The sequence below is a fragment of the Chinchilla lanigera genome, unplaced genomic scaffold (genome assembly GCF_000276665.1).
Source record: "Chinchilla lanigera isolate Chin_1 unplaced genomic scaffold, ChiLan1.0 scaffold00140, whole genome shotgun sequence".
Lineage (NCBI taxonomy): Eukaryota > Metazoa > Chordata > Mammalia > Rodentia > Chinchillidae > Chinchilla > Chinchilla lanigera.
In genome coordinates, this window is record NW_004955541.1 from 1,357,507 (window position 1) to 1,377,198 (window position 19,692).

At 60.9% G+C, this 19,692-nt stretch overlaps 1 protein-coding gene across 12 annotated transcripts; it reads right to left on the bottom strand.

Moving 5' to 3' along the window:
* Window positions 1-660: 660 nt before the first annotated feature.
* On the bottom strand, window positions 661-15,327 carry Mthfsd (methenyltetrahydrofolate synthetase domain containing). Of its 12 annotated transcripts, none has more exons than XM_005410992.2 (8): window positions 15,226-15,327; window positions 14,111-14,214; window positions 11,844-11,957; window positions 10,362-10,475; window positions 8,894-8,984; window positions 6,808-6,920; window positions 6,547-6,672; window positions 661-1,277 (listed from the first exon to the last, which is right to left on the bottom strand). In XM_005410992.2, exons 1-8 carry the CDS (start codon window positions 15,239-15,241, stop codon window positions 1,062-1,064), a joined length of 894 nt encoding a protein of 297 aa, XP_005411049.1. In that variant the 5' UTR covers window positions 15,242-15,327; the 3' UTR covers window positions 661-1,061. The 12 variants fall into 12 exon arrangements, 10 of the variants coding, with proteins under 10 accessions (XP_005411049.1, XP_005411050.1, XP_013363455.1 ...); XM_005410993.2 differs by lacking the exon at window positions 11,844-11,957 and adding an exon at window positions 11,992-12,105; XM_013508001.1 differs by lacking the exon at window positions 15,226-15,327 and adding an exon at window positions 14,953-15,219 and having other exon boundaries at window positions 6,547-6,601.
* Window positions 15,328-19,692: the final 4,365 nt, after the last annotated feature.

Consider the following 19,692-nt stretch of genomic DNA (forward strand, 5'->3'; position numbering starts at 1 on the left):
AGACAGGTTCTTGGCTAAGTCACTAAGTAGCCCAGGCTGGGCTCAAACTTGCAATCCTCCTGCCTCAGCCTCCAGAGTGCTGGGATGACAGGCGAGTGCCACCCCCTAGCACGTAGGGAAATTACAGGAAAATTCAAGTGGTGACGACCATTAAGCCTGAGGACCCTCGCCTGAGGAAGCCCATCTCTGGCCGGCCATGACCTAGCACTGCAAAGAGGGGGAGACAGCGGACCAGACTTGACCTGTGGAGCTGGAGGTGCACTTCCGGGATCTGCAGCTGCAGCTTCTGCGGGCAGTGTCGTCCTGCGGCAAGGCTACACCCCAGTCAGGATGGGACCCCACACCCCAGGCCTCGACACTCGTGACGGGGGGCTCCACCCCTTCCCATATCATCACCCCACGAATTATGCCTCATGACGTTAATGAGGCCTGGGAGCCTACCCTCACACCCGGGCCGGGACTCCGGGCTCCCATCGGGAAGAGCTGTCCCTTAAGGACACAAGGGGGCTGCAAGATGTCCAAAGGCTGAGACACTGGGGGTCATTTCTCGTCTTCTGATGCCACTTCCCACAGACACAAAGTGAGAAACGGTTTCTGTCACCTGCCTGTCAGTCTGTCTGGCTTGTTCTGGCCCCGAGCGACAGAACCCAGCAGCCCGGCTCGCTGGCACCAGAAGTGACCGTTTATTGCCGACTCCAGGCTGAGGGCGAGCTGGCCTGGGGCGTGGCGGACACAGGTGCTGAGATGTGGGGTCAGGGCCACCTGGGCCTCTTATCCGAGGCCCCAGCCCACGGGAGCCTCGCGCACAGGGCTCGGTGCGGGGCAACGGGAAACCGGCGTGGAGCAGAGGGAGCAGCGCCGGAGGCAGCGGGGCAGTGGGCCTCGGCCTGCAGCACTGAGCGGGCGGGAGGGCGTGATGGTTGCGGGGTGTGCCCGGGGGGTGGGCACCATCGCTCGCCCCGCAAGGCCCAGACGCAGATGCGGGGCAACGCGCAGCCTCTCCACGGCCTGGTTCTCCCTGTGCAGGTTCCATGGGGCACAGCAGCTGCGGGGGTCACCCATCAGTGACGTCGGTGCCGGACTGGGCGCGTCTGTCCAGCATGGCTCTGCTGTGGGGCACCCGTCCCCGACTGGGGTGCGTGCCGGGGCGCCCCGACAGTGTGCGGGGGTGCCGGGTGCCCAAGCGCGGCCCGCAGGGTGACGTCCTTCCCGGCCCGCTGCTCTCGGTCACGCAGGCTTCGGAGCACTGGGATTTTCTCCAGCATCTCACAGCTGACCTGGAGGAGGAAAGCAGGCCCGGCTGTGCCCAGCATGTCCTGGGCACCGTGCACACGCTCACAGGGACAGGGTGCCCTTGGCACCTGTGTGCACACTCACGGAGACAGGGTGCCCTGGGCACCCATGTGCACACTCACGGAGACTGTGTGGCCTGCAGGGTGGTGGACTCCACCCTGGCCAAGCAGAACTGGGCTCGGTGACCGACCCTGGACCTGCCCCTGTGCTGAATTGGCTGAAAGTGGAAAAGAGAAACTGAGGCTCTGTCAAAGGCCTCTGCCCAGAGGGACACCCGGTCCCTGGTGTGGGGGCACAGAGGATCACTCCCCCATGATCCTGGGGACAGCGGAGCTTTTGCCTGCACGCCTGTCCTCTCTGTGCCCGGCAGGAAGAGGCGTCTGATTGGGCTGTAGGCTCTGCAACCCCGGGGGACCTCTCCAGGGTCCCACCTTGCCAGAGACGCAGGACAGGCCATCCGAATCTGAACACCACCTCTGCTGCCCACTCTTGGCAACAGGTGCCCAAGCCATGAAACAAACCCCACAAAGAAGCGGGGTGCCAATCTATGGAATCTTCTCCTTTTTTTTCTGGGTGAGTATTGGACCTAGAGGCTCACACAGGCGGGCCAGCACTCTGCCACTGAGCCACACCCTCAGCCCTTATTTATTTAAAACAAGATCTTGCAAAGTTGCTGGTAGGTGGAAGAGGGGCCAACGTGGAAGCACGTTCGAGGCCTGACCCGCTGGAGCAGACCCCTGCTGTGAAGTCCAGGGGCCTCAAGGGCAACCGCTGGGCGGGTGAGCATGGCCAGGTGGCCGAGGGGGCCGTGGACCCATGAGGCACTCAGCCGTGTGGCTGTTCTCAGTGCTCAGCGTCACCCTTTCCCTGGGCACTCTGCGGGGCGCCGAGCTCCAGGGCCAGCTCCCGGGGAGCTGCGCGCATCGGGACACGGGGCAGCACGGAGTCAGCGGACTGCTCCTCGGGGACTGCAGTGCCCACTGTGTCCGCGGCCCGCAGGAGACCGCGGCTCTGAGCTCTCGCAGGTATTGGGTTAATAGCCCTTAGTTACTGCGGGCTGATCAGGCCCGCAATCTCCCAAACGAGTGGACAGCAAAGGCTTAAATAAGTGAGACAAATGAGGTGATTTCAGGGCTCCAGGAGGGTCTCTCTCTCTCTCACAAAATTTAAGATTCTCTGGGTTAAGACTAGGAACTTCCCTGGGTAGCCCGTATTTATGAGGTTTTCAAACAAAGGAGTGGGGATACTGAAGAAAATGCAGGACTCTGAGCAGGATTTGGGAATGCCAATAAGGACATCTCCAGGTAATACTTGATCTTAATGTAGGAGAGCTATGTTACCTCCAGGAAGGCCTTCACCACGGCAGTGAGATGCCTGCAGCTGCAGTCTCCTTGTAGTTAGTTGGGGTTGGAGCCAAAGGTCCTCAGCTGTGGCCTTGTCCTGTCCTTTGCAGCCTCACGGCTTCACCCACCATTACAGGCCTCAGTAGGGACCAGTGACTCACAAGTGAACTTGAAAAGCCAACTGGTTAATTTCAGTCCTGCTCAGAGCTGCTTCGCAGTGGTCCCCATCACCCAGGGGCCAGGTTCCCTCCCCATCTGGGCACGATTTCTAGGGCCACCAAAGACCATTCATGGCGCCCCAACTACAATCAGGTGACGAATGAGTGCGCTGGAGAGACAGGAAGGACAGAGACGCCCGGGGCGGTGGTGCCCGCCCGCCCAGGCTCTTCACAGAGCGCCATGCGGTCCTTCAGCGGCCAGTGCTGCTGGCTCCCAGCGGGCACCGTGGGGCCTGCTGCACGGCAGAACTCCCTGTGCCCACGGGGTGGCTGGGACGCAGAGGAAACGAGAGCCGCGTCAGATCCCGGCCGTGGCCCAGCCACACCCCAACCACTCTCTCCCACTGCCGAGCAGCCCCGTGGCACCCTGTGCGGTTCTCGTGAGGCCGACCCTGAAGGAGACGGGCACCTGGGGCCGACCTCCGGCCCCACAGCCTGCGGCCTCCTCCGCGTGCGCCGTGCCTGTGCTCCTCTGGGACGCCCGGCGCCAGTCTGCACGGTCACGGCTCACTTTCAAGAGCTTAAGTCAGCAGGGCTGGAGTTTGGGAGGGATGATCAGGCAGAGACCGCGGCTATGAGAGCAGGCAGGGACAACGCATCACCTGGAGGAACCGGGGACCCAGGCCCGGGCCAAGCTGGGTCGGAATCCCACGCCAGCACTCGAGCCACCAGCCTAGACGAGGCCCAGCCCTGGCCTTAGCCTGGACGTACACGCCGCTCACCTTGCACGTTGCACTCCTCTTTCCGGCACTCACATTACGTGACCCTAGATGGGACGGAGGAGCTCTCGTTCCCTCCCGTTCTAAACCCGAGGGTGTGGGCAGCCGCGGGCAACAGCAGACCCTGGGAGAACCCCATAAAAGCGACCAGCTCTCTTGCTCGTGATGAGCGTTCATCATTCACTGATGAAAATGCTTCTAGGGCTTCCCAATGGCCAAGGTGAAACCATGGCCTAAACGAGGGTAGGGGAGCAAGCTTGGGGCACAGGACAGGGAGCCTGGGGTGCTGCCTCAGTCAGGGCCCCCTCCACCACAGCACGGCCCCTATCAGGGGTGGAAAGGGCTCCGAGGGGCTGCTGCCTGTAAGCCACCTTCCATGGGGTGCAGGGTGGGCTGCACCTTGACCTTCCGCCCACCTGTCCCCCACTGTGCCTGAGGCTGGAGCGGATACTGCTACAGAAGTCACTGCGGACAACCCAGTGAAGACCCTGGCATCACAGTCACCCAGAACCCGCACGGAGATGCCTGCCTGGGTTCCAGGACCTTGGTGCCCCAGGACGCAGCCGTGGCAGCGAGCACAGGAGGACAGCGCCCCGAGCTGCAGGGCTGGTTTCTTGGACATAGCTGTGCGACCCCCGCATCCTTAGTGAGGGGCTCCCCTGCCGCAGAGCCGAGCAGGGCTCTCACTGATGGACCGCAGGGTCTCGCCCCGGCGACAACAGTGACAAACAGGACCGCTAACATTTCCAGGCCTTGAGCTGAGCACTGTGCACATCTGCCCCGCACCAAGCCTAGGTCTGGATGATCGCGACCTTCGCAGGCGAGGGTCTGAGGCCGCAGCCCGGCGCTGGTGGTGGGCCTGCCACACACTCACTAGTTGCCCAGTGTCACTGCTAAAGCGCACAGGCCGGACATGGAGGTGGATGGGGACAGGGCAGTGGGACCTGGAACGGCCTGTGGGCCCGGGAAGGCTGGGCGAGGCCAGGCAGCAGGGGCGTCACAAGGAAACACCGTCTCCCTCTCTGCTTCTCATCCTCCTCCGAAGAACTGCCTGGGCGCGCGCTACCTGCTGCCTACTGGGCAGGACACGGGCACTCTGCGTCCAGCTGTCCCCTCCTTCCCGCCCCGATTCTACTGGAATTTAAAGCACTTTTCCTCAGTAAATGTCAATGAAAATCCTCTGCTGCCCGCAGAGTGAGAGCGAGGCAGACCGGGACTGCGGCGCTCTGGACGCCCCCAGGCAGGGCTTCCAAAGGCGGCCGCCGCAGCACCACGCGACCTGCTGGGAGCGGGGCCTGCACCTGTCCATCTCCCTCCCGGCTCCTCCCTGCTGGCCTGCCCTGTTCATGGGGCACCGCTCGCCCCGGCCCTCCAACCCGGAGGCAGGCCCTGTCCTCCTTTCTGGGCGGAGTTGGGCACCTGGGGGCAGCGCCGGGAAGAGACGAGGGTGCACAGGGTCCCCACGAAGGGTGACTAGCTGGGGAAAGCTGAGGGAGGCACCCGGCCGTCACACACGCAGGTGCTTGTCACTCGTGTCCACCACATGGGCTGGAACGGGGCTCTGGCGCTGGGCGGCTGGGGGGGCCCAGTGGGCCCGATTCTGCCCTCAGGCAAGGGGCTCACACCCTGCCATACCCCCTTCCGTGGCTAAGACACAACGCGACACCAGCACTGAGGGGGAGGCTGCCTCTGCCCCCTCCGCAGGCTGCAGTCTGCGGCCCCAGCTCCAAGCGGGCGTCGGGTGGAAGGGCTTGGCGGGGAGCAGGGGCGGGCGCGCTGCGGAGGAAGAGGGCCCTTCCAGGCCACCCCGCCGCCACCTCTTCCGACTGGACGGGCCGTCTATCATCGAATCACCTCCTGCAAGCCCAACCGACAGGGTCATTGACATCAGCAAGGCTCCCTTGTTGACCAGTGACCCTGCGCCTTTCTCCAGGACAGGCCTGGACTTCCTGACAGGGCAGCAGAGCCCCGGCTGCAGCGCTCTCCTCAGAGCGACCGGGCAGTACCCCGAGACCCTGCTTCCAGGACAGGGAGACGCTGGCCTCACAGCTGTCCAGCGGGGGAGGGCAGCCTCCACCCCAACTTCCGAGGGGACCCAAGCTCTTTGGAAAGACACCAAAGGACATCTTGATTTCAGGGAGGCGCGGGGACCTTCTCCCTGGCGCTCCTGGTGCCCTTGGAGGGCTGCCCTTCTCCTGCCTGGCCGCACAAGCTGTCGCCCTCTGCTCTTCCTGGCAGACCCACAAGGACGGGGCATGACACCGCCCCGCCCCCAGGAGCTGCAGGCCCGCAGGCTGAGGCCACAGCGAGAGGCACCTCGGCTCCTGTTTGTCCTCGGAGGTGGGTGCCGACTTTCCAGGGGCCCAGATTCTCGGGGCCCTGGTTTACAGGGGAGTCTGGGAATCGCACTTGGTCCCCACAGAGCGCAGATTCTCTGTTTTCTCAGCGGTTCTGGCCGTCCCCCACCACATGCAGCATCGCGGGCTGCCGGATGGCGTTGGGGACGGACTGCCATGCAGACTGCCTGTGTGCGAGACCTGGGCGGCAGAGAAAGCCACAGGGCCGGGGGCGGGGGCGCTCTGTGTCCACCCCTACCGCGCCTGCCTGCTGAGCTGCGTCTACACTGGGCCGCCCGGCAATTCCTGAGGAGGGACCGCAGACACAGCAGCAGACCAGGCGGCGGGGACAGCACTGGAGCGGAGAGCAGCTGCCAAAGCCCCAGACGCCGCCCTCCTGGTCACTTCCGCCGCGGCTCACCTCTGCCACGCACAGCACAGGCCCGGACCTGCTGCTGCCAGTGTCCGAGTCTGAGGCAGCATCTCGGCCGCTGGTGTGAGCGGCACTGCCCCGTCCCAAAGCTCTGCGGGGGACTCCAGCACAGGCCAGGCTGGGCAGGAGCGGACAGCCACCCCACGCAGGGCCCACGGTAAGAGGGGCCACTTGGGGCTCTGGGCCGGCTCAGCGGGCACCCACCTTGGACCACATGATGCCCGCTGGCTTGGGGCGTGCACAGCCTGTGGCGATGACCCTGGTGGGAGTGAGGATATAGTCGACCGTGAGGTCATGGTCTTCAAGAAGTGCTTCCGGGAAGTCCAGGACCTGGTGAGGGGAGGGGAGGGGAGAAGAGGCTGGGGGAGACCGCATGGCTCACCAGCATGTGCAGCCGGCCAGGGACTCCCCCAGGGCGAGGGCCACTGGCTGCCCACCCCCGCACACGCAGGCACCAGGACACACCTGGCAGTCGTGGACGATGGTGACCACGGGCGTGCCCGCGCGGACGGCTCCCATGGACACCATCATGGCGTACTCGAGGTCTGCGTAGCCTTCTCCCTTCCCGATCCTCCAGCCTGAGGGACAGGGCGAGGACTGGTGTCGGTGAGGCCTGGGCTCTCACCAGGCCACCGGGGAAGGGCACCTGGACCCACGGTCCCCGCCCCACTGCAGTTTCAGCAGCACCCCCATGCAGCCCGAGGAAACAGACGCCCAGGCTGAAACTGGAAGAGCGACATGGATGTGCACAGGGGGAACACGTTGGGCAGCAAACCCGGGGCCTTTTTAGCCCCAGGGAAACCACTCGCCTCTGCCGGCTTTGTGTCAGTGAGGCTCACACTCACAGCAGTGGGAGGAGACACCAGCAAGAGCTGAGAACAGACCCAAAGCAAGTACTGTTCATCCTTCTACCGCGGAGGACAAATAAAAGCCCCGAGGCCAGTGCCCGGGGTGACACAGCTGCTGGGCAGCGGCCAAGGGTGGAGCTTGAGCAGGACTAGCGGGTACAGCGCACAGCCTGATGCTGAGGACAGGCTGGGGCCACCCCGGCTTCAGGTCTCCTGCGGCCAGAGCGCAAGGGACAGGACTGCAGCAGCGCCGCCTTCACCTCCCGGCTCCTGCACTTTCCCGAAGGGACGGTGACGCGGGTGATGCCCCGGCCAGCAGCAGCGCCCTCACTGGGGACAGCAGCACTGCAAGCCTCTCAGAGACCCAGAGCCTCCCGTGCTGGTGCTGGTGCGGCACTCACACCTCCAGCCATGCATGCGGGGTGACGGGGAGGGACAACTCTGCAGACAGCAGCAGACGACAGGGAGGCGGCAGACAGGGAGGGCAGAGGGCAGCAGGCGGGCAAAACACCGGCAGCTTAGTGCTAAATGCGAGTCTCAGGGCAGAGGCAAGACTGCTGCTTGCTTCCGGACGGCGACAGCCAGCGCTCCGTGTTTCCACGTGCAGCAGGAAGCTGGGGGGACCACAGCAGCCTCTGCATGGGAGAGCTGGCCCCGTCGTCCAGGCTAAGCCCAGCAGTTTCCCTCCAGAAGCGTCCCGTCAGCCCTTCACAGTACCCGGGGGCGGGGGGCTCGTCCAGCTGTGTCCACAGGAGGCCACTGTACCCAGAGGCCCAAGACCCGGGGCCCATAGCCGGGCGCAGAGCACATGCTGTCAGTGCTTCCAGCAAGGCAGGGAAGGGGGGACAGAGGACACCGAGGGCATGGCACTGGCTCGCCTGTGGCCCCACTAGGGACGCGGGCAGCAGCCCACGGGGAGCAGCACAGGCAGAGCTTTGCGCAGTCTTCGCTCCCCACCCATGTGTGGCTGTGTTGTCATTTTGAGCCGCAGTGACCAAAGGACGAGTTGCGAGACTGTTCCCCGTGTCACAGGGCCCCCGGCTGGAGAGGACACTCCTGACCCTTGTCAGGAGGCGGGCTGTGCTGAGAGTCTGCCCACACCTGAGGCCAGGCCTCCTCCACCAACCCTGTACCCCCTGACAGTGTCCACAGCCTCTGCGGGCCAGAGGCTGCCCGGGAGGGGACACTGCAGAAGGCTGAGGGTCCCCGGCCTGTCCTGCTGGTGCCTGGTTGCTGCAGGTGCCCACGCCGCCTGGCAGGCGCAGGTGTACAGTAGTCAGGAGCACCAGCGCCCAATGTCCCAGGTCCAGGGAGCTGGGAAAGCAGGCACACGGGGGCAGGCGGGACCCCGGCCACTGCAAACCAAGCACTGCGTGCCCTGCCGCCCGGGCAGGGTTCAGGGAGGCCCCTGCTGTACGGAGGCACCAGGTTCATTGTGAAAATGGGCTCAGAGCCCAGCAGGTTCCTTCCACCGGCGCACTGCGGGCTCGGTCCACAGAGGCCTCTCGGCCCGGAGGGAGTGCAGCCCCTCTGCTCTTCCTGCTGAGAATCAAACCCTGCAGGGGCGAGCAGGGTGCGGGGGAGGACGGACCCTCGCTGGGCCCGGACAGTACAGTGTGCCTGGAGGGTGAGACGACAGCCACGTCTGAAGGCACGCAGGGGCCAGGAGCACCTGTCCCACAGCCTCCGGTCTACGGTCTTACCTTTCTCGGAAACGGCCACGGATCCCACCACCACCAAGTCCACGAGGATGTTGGAGTCCAGGCCCACGGGGCAGCTGAAGTTCCTCACACCCTGCGAGGGGAGGTGCGGGCTGAGTCGGCTCCTCCTCTCCTGGCCAAGCCAGGGGCAGCAGGGCTGGACCCCGCCGACCCTGCCCGACCCCCGCCACAGCCTCACAGGGCACAGGCGGGCTCTGCGGCTAGGGCCCAGGCTGCAGGGGCCATTTTTGGGCACGTGTCCCCCAGGTTCTTTCCCGGGAAGGTGGCACAGTTGCAGGACACTGATGCTTAAGTAGCTGTCACTGTCCCTGCAGGGCCGGCACAGCCAGGGCCACGGGACGCCCAACCGGAGGCTCAGCCTGGGCCTCGGCTGCGTGGACCCCCCACCATCGGGCTCTCTGTCCTGCCGGATGGGCAGGCCCTGCCAGAGACGGGCTAGGGTTCAATGAGCGTGCATGACGGGCGTTTAGCAGGCGGCACGGCGGTGAGGTGGCTCGTCCCCACAACTGGTGTAAAACCCAGGAGGCCGGGTAGAGGCTGGGGTCTCTCCACAGGGCAGTGTCACTGTAACCAAAGCCCCCCTGCAGCAGATCGGTTTGTACTGGCTCCTGGGGGTGTGCACGGGACTCTCTCAGTGCAGCCCACGGGAACCCCAAGGGAGTGCCCCATGGAAGCAGGTTATTCCACATGGGGTGGGGCATCTCCCAGGCCAGGGCACAAGACATGAGATATTGGGAAGTGGGCTCAGTGTGGGGCCCCAGCAGCCCTCAGGGTCCACGAGGCTGATTTTCCTATCTTTACTTGTGCTATTTTATTCAAACACACATAAAACTTACTATATATATATACGTATATATATACATATAAATATATGTGTGTGTATATATATATATATATATATATATATACATATATATATATATATATATTTTTTTTTTTTGGTACCGGGAATGGAACTCAGGACCTTGCACTTGTGAAGCAGGCACTTGTGCCACTGAGCTATATCCCCAGCCCACTATATATATTTTAAGTCACAGTAAACTATATTTTTTGAACAAGACAGGATATCTGAATAATAAATCATTCAATCTTTACACACTAGACTCAAGGGACAAATCTCTTAAGGATTACCTTGAATTACCCTACTATTATTTTTTTTTATTCTCAGTGGATCAGGAACAAGTGACCTGGAATTTCGGGTTCTTGAAAAGGTCGGCAAGTGTTGTTTAACTGTAAAATAGGAGACCAATTCTCTTGCCTTCCACTCTAAGGGGAGGTGTCCAGTACGTCTCACTGGACTGTGAGGCGCTGGCGGACCTGGCGCCCGGAACTGTCCGCGCCGCTTGGAAGGGGCGACCTGCGCCGCGGGGCGAAGAGGCGGAGCTACAGAAGCGGCCCCTGCAGTCCCCCACTTGGCCCCCAGGGTGGGGCTCCGCGGCGCGGCGCTCACCTGGGCGCTGGCGCATTTGCGCAGGTCGGCGCTGGTGGCCCCGGGCGGCGGCGTGATCCTGTTGAACAGCCCGGACCTCAGGCGCGGGGTGGGAACCAACAGTGTCTTTTTGCTCTTTCCGGAAAAAGACAATCAGAAAAGCCGTTAGAATTTTGCGCTGGGTGAGTTCCCGGCGGGTAGGGAGCAGAGCGCGGAGCCGTTCTGGGAGCCCGCGCCCCACCCTGTCGGGCTCGCGTGTCCACCCCACTCAGCGCCTGCAGCCCCGAGACCCGGCTCCCCTGGCTGGACGGCAGCAGCCCGAGGCCCGGCCCCGCCCCAGCCTGCTTCAGGCCGGGTCTGGCCCCGTCTTCCAGGCTCCAGGTACCCTCATGGGCAGCGAGGGGTCCTCAGCCCCCCAGCCCTCATGCACCCCTGCCCCGAGACTTGATTGGGACAGAGTGGAGCCCCGTACTCCGCTTTACTTGCAGGGGCAGGGACGCACAACTGTCATCCCAGCACTCTGGGAGGCCGAGGCAGGAGGATGGCGAGATCAAGCCCAGCCTGAGCAAGTTAGTGAGGCCCTGTCTCAAAATAAAAAGGAAAGAAGGGTTGTGGCTGGAGCCCGGTGTACAGGCAGAGACTTGCTTCATTCCAGCAACAGCAACCGCTATATTAAATGAACGGGGTCCCTTGAATGTCACTGTCTTTATAGCTTTGTCTGCATTTCTGCGCCGACTTTGTTTTTATAGCTGCTTAAGAGCTATAAGTGTTACAATTTATACCGAATTTTACTATTTATACAGATTAATTAAAACGATAATATGTTCATTTAAATCAACCAGAGGAGAATTCTGTTTTCTTTTTCTTTAAAATGGGACCTGCTGGGTGTGGTGGTACACACCTGTAATCCTAGCACTCGGGAGGCTGAGGCAGGAGGATCATTCCGAGTTTGGGACTAGCCTGGGCTACAAAGTGAGCTCAAGGCCAACTTGAACTGCATAGCAAGACTCTGTCTCAAAATGACAAAAAAATACAAAATAAAAAAAAAAAGGACCCACACAGTTAAGCTGAGAATCAGTGCTGCCTTTAACACTGGGGGCACATTTCCCAGATTTCTCACTGATGAGTTAGTGTCAAAGGATTGTATCACAAAGTCAACATGTTTTAAAAAAATCTCATATAAAGTTAACATATTTCAAAAAATTCTATTACAAAGTTAACATGTCTCAAAGGACTCTATTATAAATGTAACATGTTTCAAAGGATTCCACTGTAATGTAGCAGGAGAAGCCTAGGATCTCTCAGGCTGGACCCGGCTCTGCAGCTCTGAGCATTCTGTCTCAGAGCTGGGAAATCCTGGGGACCGGACCCACAGGGGCTGACGTGACCCTGATAGATAGAGTCTTTGGGGCCTCCTGTGCAGGATCAGAGGTGCCCGCTATTTCCAGCCCCAGAGAGGGCCTGTCCCAGCAGCGGTCAGTGGCCTGGTGCAGGCGGGGTTACCTGCAAGGCCAGCAGCCGCACGCCTTCCAGCGGTTTGTCGGGGTCCACTTTTACTTCCTGTGTCCTGGCAAAAACGTCCAGGTCCCGGATGTTCTGGCCAGCCAGGTAAGAGCCCTAGGCAGGGAGACAGCGCACAGCACGCACTTACTCGGAGCACGAGGAGGCGGGCGTTGCTCTGCGGGGCATCGGGGTTGACTTTGATGGTCCTGGCCACTGTGAACTCCTGCATGCCAGGGAGGTGCTCCGCGGCCTGGGGCGAGCCCTGTGCAAATGCAGGGGACGCTGCTATCACCCGCGGGAGGTAGCCTCGGGCCAGCGGCATAGCTGGGCGGGGGCAGAGGTGGAAATCCGCCCAAGGCAGCACACTTTTGGGTGGCATTCTTGGCCGAAAGGAAAATTACATTGTAACAGTTTTCTTCATTTTAATACGGTGAAGATTTGAGGTTGACACAAATATGACATTCACAGTGTATTACGCTCTTAAAATGTCATTTTTTTACTGAATGCACTCTTTGCAACTTTTGTAATGTTTTACAAAGAATTCTTTAGAAAATATCATTACTAAGATGATTATTAGTATTTACTTGTAACAGTTAACTATTATCATAATTTATTATGGCTCATACTAAATTCTAATAATAACTTATGATTGTTTTGAACTACTTGATGTTAAGCTGAGCTTTCCTCTGCGTGTCTGACCGCGGCAGCACCTCTCCAGCAGGAGGGCTGGCACGCGAGCTGCCGCGGTCAGTCGCTGTGCTGACCCGTGAGACGGCCTGAGGCGGGGACTGCGTTTGTACCCTGGCTCTGGCTCCCGTAAAAGCATTTTTCCAGCTGTAAGATGCTGCAGAAATTTAGCAGTGTAATTATATTACACTTTCTCTATAGGTCATTTTAATTTTCTGCTTTAAGTAACACTGTACATTACTGTATCTTTTATTTAATAAACAATTGTACAAAGATTATCTACATTTCCTCTGCATGTACATCGTCTGAACTTTCTGTTTAAACAGGTCCACGTATTCAGGTATGCCGAGGGCAGCACGCTGAAGGGTGGCCCTGGGCAGCATGCACCCTCGTGGCTTCCTTGGGCCAGCGTCCACCAAGACTGGCACTGCCAGGAGCTCACGGGAGAGGGGACTCGGCTGGTGACCCGGCCTTCGCTGAACTAAGGTGCTGACTACAGACAGAGGGTGAGTTGGGAGCATGCCGCGCAGTGCGGGACGTTCACCAAGTGAACGCCTGGTCCCTAAGGCTTGAAGCAAGAAACAGCAGGCCCCGCCCGGCTCCAGGTGACACGTATTATTTATTTACTTATTTCCTGGTTTTGTTTGTTTGGCTTTGGTTTTATGCTGGCTTCAAACTCACTCTGAAGCCCAGGCTGGCCTCCACGCACGGCAAGCCTCCTGCCTCAGCCTCCGGAGTGCTGGGATGACAGGCGTGCGCCGCGGTGTCTGGCTCGGGTGATTCATTTTTAAAGCCTTGTGAATGACTGCGTCCTTCCTCTGCCCCCACCTCACGCACTGCTTTCTCCCCGGAGTAACCAGGGCTGTTTCTTACGACAGCACAGGAATGACAAAAACCACACCAAAGAAAGGCTTTCTAAGGGGCAGGCTGGTCCCAGAACCCACCCGGCTCAGGACCGGGGAGGGCCAGAGCCAGGTCCGCCTGGGGAGAGGGGCCAGAGCCAGGTCCGCCTGGGGAGAGAGTCCAGCCCCAGGGTGCCAGGAGCCACAGGCCAGGCACAGCAATCCACGTCTTCAAAAGCATTTCCTTTTTCTCAGAAGATACGCAGCCAGAGCCAACGCACTGCCGTGGTGCTTCCTCCAAGCAAAAGTTTTTCTATGAGAACTACGTGCACAGCCAGCTGGGGTGTCTTGTTTTTGAACAGTGGGTAAACTGAGGCCTAGGTTGGGCAAGCCATGCTTTCTCCCCAAGCCACCAGGGGCTTCACTCCACACTGTTCTGGCTGGCATTAGGAGGCTGAGGCAGGAAGATCTCAGGTTCCAGCCCAGCCCAGGCAACGCAGTGACTTGGTAAGACTCTATGTCAAATCAAAAAGGGTGGGAAGGCTCTGGGTTCCATCCCCAGTACTGCAACAAAACAAAATAAACAGCAAAACTGTGCTTTGTATCCAACAGCACTCAGCACGAGCCCAGGATCACAGCCCGCCTGCCCGGCTCTGGACAGCAGCGGCAGCCACCTGCGGGCTGCCTCCACTCAGGGACCACTGTCCTCCACACAGGAGGCCCCAGACAGGCTCCTACCTTGAAGTTGGGGATCCTGTGGTGAACAGGCCGAGGAAAGTCGGCCACGTCCTGAGCCTCCATGTAGTTCCAGATTTGCTCCCGGATGTCCTGCTTGGAGACACCTGCGGCACAAAGGCAGTGACTCCTCAGGGACAGGAGGCCGCTTCCCAGGGAATGGCCCCGTCGCAGCGCACGGTGGCACAGAACAGACCGAGGGCCCTGGGGACCCTGCCAGCTCGGGCACCTTGCACCTCCTCCACCCCTCGGCTGACAGTGCCCGCCCTGGGGCCCCGGGACCCTGCCGGGGCCTGCCCCACAGCACTGATACTAAATGCTCACGACGGGCTCAGTCCGCGCCGCCCCTCACCAGCACCGGGAAGGACGAGCATCCCCGCGGCGCTGAGCTGCGGGCACAGGAAAGGGACACGGGACCTGGTCCTGCTCTGGAGCCCCACAGAGCCCTGCGTCGCGGGCAGGGCAGACACGAAGGTCGGGGCTGGCGCTAGGCCAGGGCAAGTCGGGAGAGGGCGGCACACGGCCCCGGGCAAAGCCAGCCCGCCGCCCGGTCCTGCGGTCTCCGCCCAGCCCCCGCCGCCTCTGCCTGTGCGCCCGGGCCCTGTGAGGTCCAGTGCTGAGCGCTGGCCGCCGGGCTCTGTCCCCGCGGGGTCTGCGCGCCACGCAGGCGCAGGGGCAGGCCACCTGCTCGGGGCTCCTCCCGCAGCGGGGACCCGCGGCCCGGACTCCGGAAGCCTCCGTGGAGCCCTGGCCGTGGCCGGGGAGGAGACGTAAACTTCTTTCCAACCTCTCGCCCCGGTCTCCTGGGCGGGGTGGCTGCAAAGTGGCAGAGCTCTGAGCCCCACCGCGTGGGCAGATGTGCCTGCACCGGCATCTTCACGGGGTTCTGCTTTGCTTTGAGACAGGGTCCAGCCGAGCTGCCCAGGCTGGGCTTGACCTCGCGATCCTCCTGCTTCAGCCTCCCGAGTGCTGGGTTACAGGCGTGCGCCTGCGCGCCTGGCTAGGTCCTTTCCAGGATCTTTCCCCTCACGCCCGGTCGGAGCCCCCAAGCCCTTCAAGCCCTTCAGTCCCGGGGCTCCCCGCACCCCGCCCCGCTCCTCCCTGCAAACGCCCCTCACCCGCCCTCGGCTCCATGGCGACGCTATCACTGTGCGACGCCTCTCGGGCGGAGTCAGGAGATTGGTGATGTCACTGTTGCGCGCGCCCACGCTTGCGCAGCGTCTGAGAGGCGGGGCCTCGGCGAGAAGGACCGGGCTGCGCATGCGCAGACTGCGCGGACGAGGCTCGCTTCGACCCGCGGAGATGTTACTGTTCCCGCTTCGCGCTGCACCCTGGAGCCGGCGGCGACCTGCGGCTGCTGGGACGGGCGCCCTGCGGGCCTCTGGCGCCCCGCTTCCTCTGCTGGGCCCCAGAGGCCGCCTCCCCGGGAAGCCGGCCCGGATTTCCCCGCGGGAAGCCCTCCGCCCCGAGGCCCGGCCGAGCTGCGCCGGTGCTTGGGAGCCCGCGTCTCTGGCAGGGGCGCGGCGATCGCCCACCGGCCCGGCCCGCCGCGAGGCCCTTGTCGCTCCCGGGTCTGGCGCTGTGAATAAAGCCGCCCTGTGCCCGCGCACTTAGGTGTTACAGTTCGCCAGCATCTCCGGTGAAGGCTGTAGCTCCCCCGAGCCTGGCCGGGGAGCACGTGGCGGAGCGGGTAGAAGTTAGGGTGAGGGTTAGGGTGGCTAGGGTGAGGCTTGGGGTTGGGGTTAGGGTGGTTGGGGTTGGAGTTGGGGTTCGGGTCGCGGTCGGGTTTAGGGTTAGCAGGTAGAAGGGACCGGTGTGAGGAGACGGGCTCCGCCCAGGCCGATGACGGGCTCGTGTGTGTTGGTGTCAGAGGAGCTTATGGCGAAATGCACATGGCCTCGCAGCCCTCCGCATACTCCATACTCTCGTCATACTCTGGTCCCATTGTCCCTGCCTGTCCGAAGCAGTTCTGGAAGTGCTCCTTTGTGAGTGTCTTTACCTGTATGGTCAGAGATTGGTGCTGCTGGTGCTGAGCGCCGTACATACATACAGAGTGTTGCATCCGTCACTTTGTTGTCACTGGGACAAAATACCCAAAGCACAGGAGAGGTTTACTTGGCTGCTGGGGTTTTTTTTTCTTTCTTTTCTTTTCTTTTTTTTTTTAGTAATATTTGTGTTTTTGCTTGTTGTTTTTTTGTCTGTTTGCTTGTTTGTTTTCTGGTACCGGGAATCGAACTCACGACCTTGTGCTTGCCAGGCAGGCGCTGTACTCCTGAGCTAAGTCCCCAGCCCCTTGGCTCATGGTTTTTTGTTTTTTGGGGTGACAGGGTCTCCCTATGCAGTTCAGGCTGGCCTTGAGCTCACCTTGTAGCCCAGGCTGGTCTCAAACTTGCAACAATCCTCCTGCCTCAACTTCAGGAGTGCTGGGATTACAGGCGTGGGCCACCACCCCGGCTTTCCTCATCGTTTTTGAATGTTTCAGTCCACGGTCCGCTGGCTCCACCATAGGAAAGGGTGTGGTAGAAGGGTCTGCTCAGGGCTTGGTGCAGAAGCAGGGAGAGTGGAGGAGGTGGGGGTGGATCCCTCCAGGCCCTGCCCCAAGGCTCCGCCTGCTAACAGCAAGTTAGAGTCGGAGGGCCTGCCTGTAACCACACCCCGCTTTCAGGGGCCCTCTAGGTGTTAACCGATCCAGCTCTGTACATTTACATACGCATACATCTCATAGCAGCTGTGAGGGTCTCTTTTATTTGCTAAATCTGCCCACCCAAAGTGCAGAGGAGAAAGACCGTTTGCGCAGAAAGCTTTCTCTGCAGCGTCAAGGCCCAGATCGATGCCCGCTGCCCCAGGAAGCCTGGATGTGCGTCTCCCCGTCTCCCACCCACTCTCACCTGCTCAGCTGCCCCTGGGAAGGGGTGGCCAGGCCGGAGGGGGAGTCCTGGCCTGCAGCTCCCGGCTGGGCAAGCTGGCAGTGCCTGGCGTCTGCTCCTCCATGGGGCGGGACAGTGCTGTTGGGGTAGGGAGGGGGACACAGGCAGGGCCCTGGGACAGCTCCCATGTTTGTCTCAATCGGCCTCAGCTCACCCACGGGGCCACAGTGCAGGGCCAGGGGCCTTGGTGACCACTGCACCTCACCCAGTGTCACCCTGGAGAAGCAGTGGGCGCTGGTTCGAATCCGTGTGCCCTCGAGGCCCGTGGCTGTGGCAGGATAGGGGGTGTCTGTGCAGCTCTCAGGCCCCTCTGCTCGGTTATCATCCAGAGCTCGGAGCCAGTGTGCAGCCCAGTCTGGGCAGACAGACGCGTTCCCATCGCACCTGAGCTCTGTGCCACCCTGGAGGAGGGGACGCGGGGCCAGCGGCAAGGGTCACTGGAAGGGCAGAGGAGGCTCCAGCTGGGCAGGCCTGAGGCGGGGCCATGCTTGGTTCTCTGCGGGGTCACTGTGCCCCGGCTTCCTCCGGTCCCTGAAGGCTCCCTGGTGCGGCACTCAGCCACTGCCAGGGAGACCCCAGCAGCGGGTGTGGCCCTTTAAATCCTGGCCCAAGTTGCCTGGCTGGGGGTTTTGGGTCTGGCGCAGCCCCTGGAGCTTGGAGCACCATCACGTGGCCCCATCCACACAACCGAGGTCCTCAACAGTGAACAGTGCAGGGGACAGTACTGCTCGCAGGCCCGAGAGCGAGCCCATGCTCTGCTGCCCACGTTCATTACCGGGCTTTGAGCTGATAAAATAAAAGAAAACTGAAATTTCATACACAGGATGCCATGGGGTCCCAGTCACGGCTTGGTGCTTATGCTGCTGCCGGTGTCTCCACAGCTGTGCCAGCCGCAGAGGGTCGCTGTTGACACAGGGGTTCTCTTTTACCTACGTAAGTCTCTCTTTTCCAAACTCTGAGCCTTGGCCTCAAAGAGGCAGCAAGGGCGCGATCAAGGGGCGCACTGCCAGCACGGGGTGGGTGCTTAGACCAAGCCTCAGGTCCCCCACGGTAAGTCCCGAGTGCTAGGATTCCTGTCTTTATCCCGTTGGCCTGAGGGTGGTTAAGCGGGACCTCACATTCATTCAGTAAACGCTGGGCACCTACTGTGCGCTTGGGGTGGCTCGGGCCAGGGCCGCAGGGGAGACGCTATGGTTGCCACCTGCCCACGGAACACACCGGGTGGGGAGCTGGCTTGGCCGCCCGCCTGTGCAGGGAGAAGTCTGACTTCTTTCCCTGAGGTCAGGGACAGAACCAGCTCTGACCTCGAGTCAGGGAGACTGAGTGAGGGGCACGGGAGGGGAGCCTGGGCCAGCAGCCGACAGAAGGCCCGGCCCCGCGGTGACCCTGAGGAGGGGCAGCCCCGTCGGGCTGGGGTCGCCTCCAGGTCCAGTGGGCTTTGTGGGTGTTTGTTACTGTGGCACAGCCAGCCGGGCCCGGTGCATCTGTCCATCAGTCAGCCAGTCAGTCAGTCAGTCTGTGGTCAGGAGCACAGCGTGGATCTCAGCGTGGGCTCTGGAGACCATGCAGGGTGGCGGCGTGACGCTGCTGAGGCACAGGCGGTGTCTTGCATGCTTTGGAGCTGCACAGCACCCTATGGGATGCCCCTCATCGTTGTGTTAATTGTGGCATCGCTTGAATTATAAACGCAAGCACTGCCTTCCAGATCCACTTTTTGAAAAGGACCCACAAAGTGCTGGGATACGAGCCACAGTGCTTCAAGGTTGTTTTCTAGAAACACCGAGGAGAGGGGTGCCCGGCCTGGTTGATGCCTTGAATTTCCTTCCATGGGAAGACTTTTGCTTTGTGTCCCATCTTTTTTTAAATTCTCAGAGTAACCAACAAGTGTTTTTCCTCCTAATTTTTACTTTGAAAAATTTCCAGAAAGATCACAGGAGCACTCAAGGAACGCCACTCACCACAGGTTCTCAGCCTGCACTTGGCACCTTTCCCCTGCATGCCTGGCCTGGCTGAGTCATTCAAAGTTGCAGAGATGGCGAGCACTGGCCCGGGTGTCTGGACATGTCCTCCTGGGACAGGCGTGCTCCTACCTGGCCGCCGGCATTACCATGCTTGGGAGTCTCAGCCCAATGAGAGACTGTCCGCCTCCACACTCCACTTCCCAGGCACCCCTGCCTGCGTGCTGTCCGTGTTCAAGTCTCCTCCCACTGGGACAAGCATTGCACTGTCACCAAACCCCTCTTTAGGGGAGGGTTGTTTTTTTGAGACAGAGTCTCACTATGGAGCCCAGGCTGGCCTTGAACTCACAGAGATCTTCCTGCCTCAGCCTCCCGAGTGCTAGGATTCCAGGTGTGCGCCACCACGCCTGGCTCATTGAACCTCCTTTAATGAAGACTCACCTCGTGTCTGTGGCACAGCCCTCAGGACCGTGCAACGTGGCTTCAGCTTCCCGAACAGCAGTGCTCAGTAAAATGGGCCGGAGCGTCACCTTGCAAAAGATAATTTCTAGGGGCGAAATGACCATGGAGTTTTTGGGGAGAGACACGGGGGATTTAACCCAAGGCTGGAGTTACATCTCCAGCCCTTTACAAAAATTTTTTTGTTTTTAGTTTTTGTGACAGGACCTCACTAAGCTGTTAAAGTGCTCAGGCTAGGCTT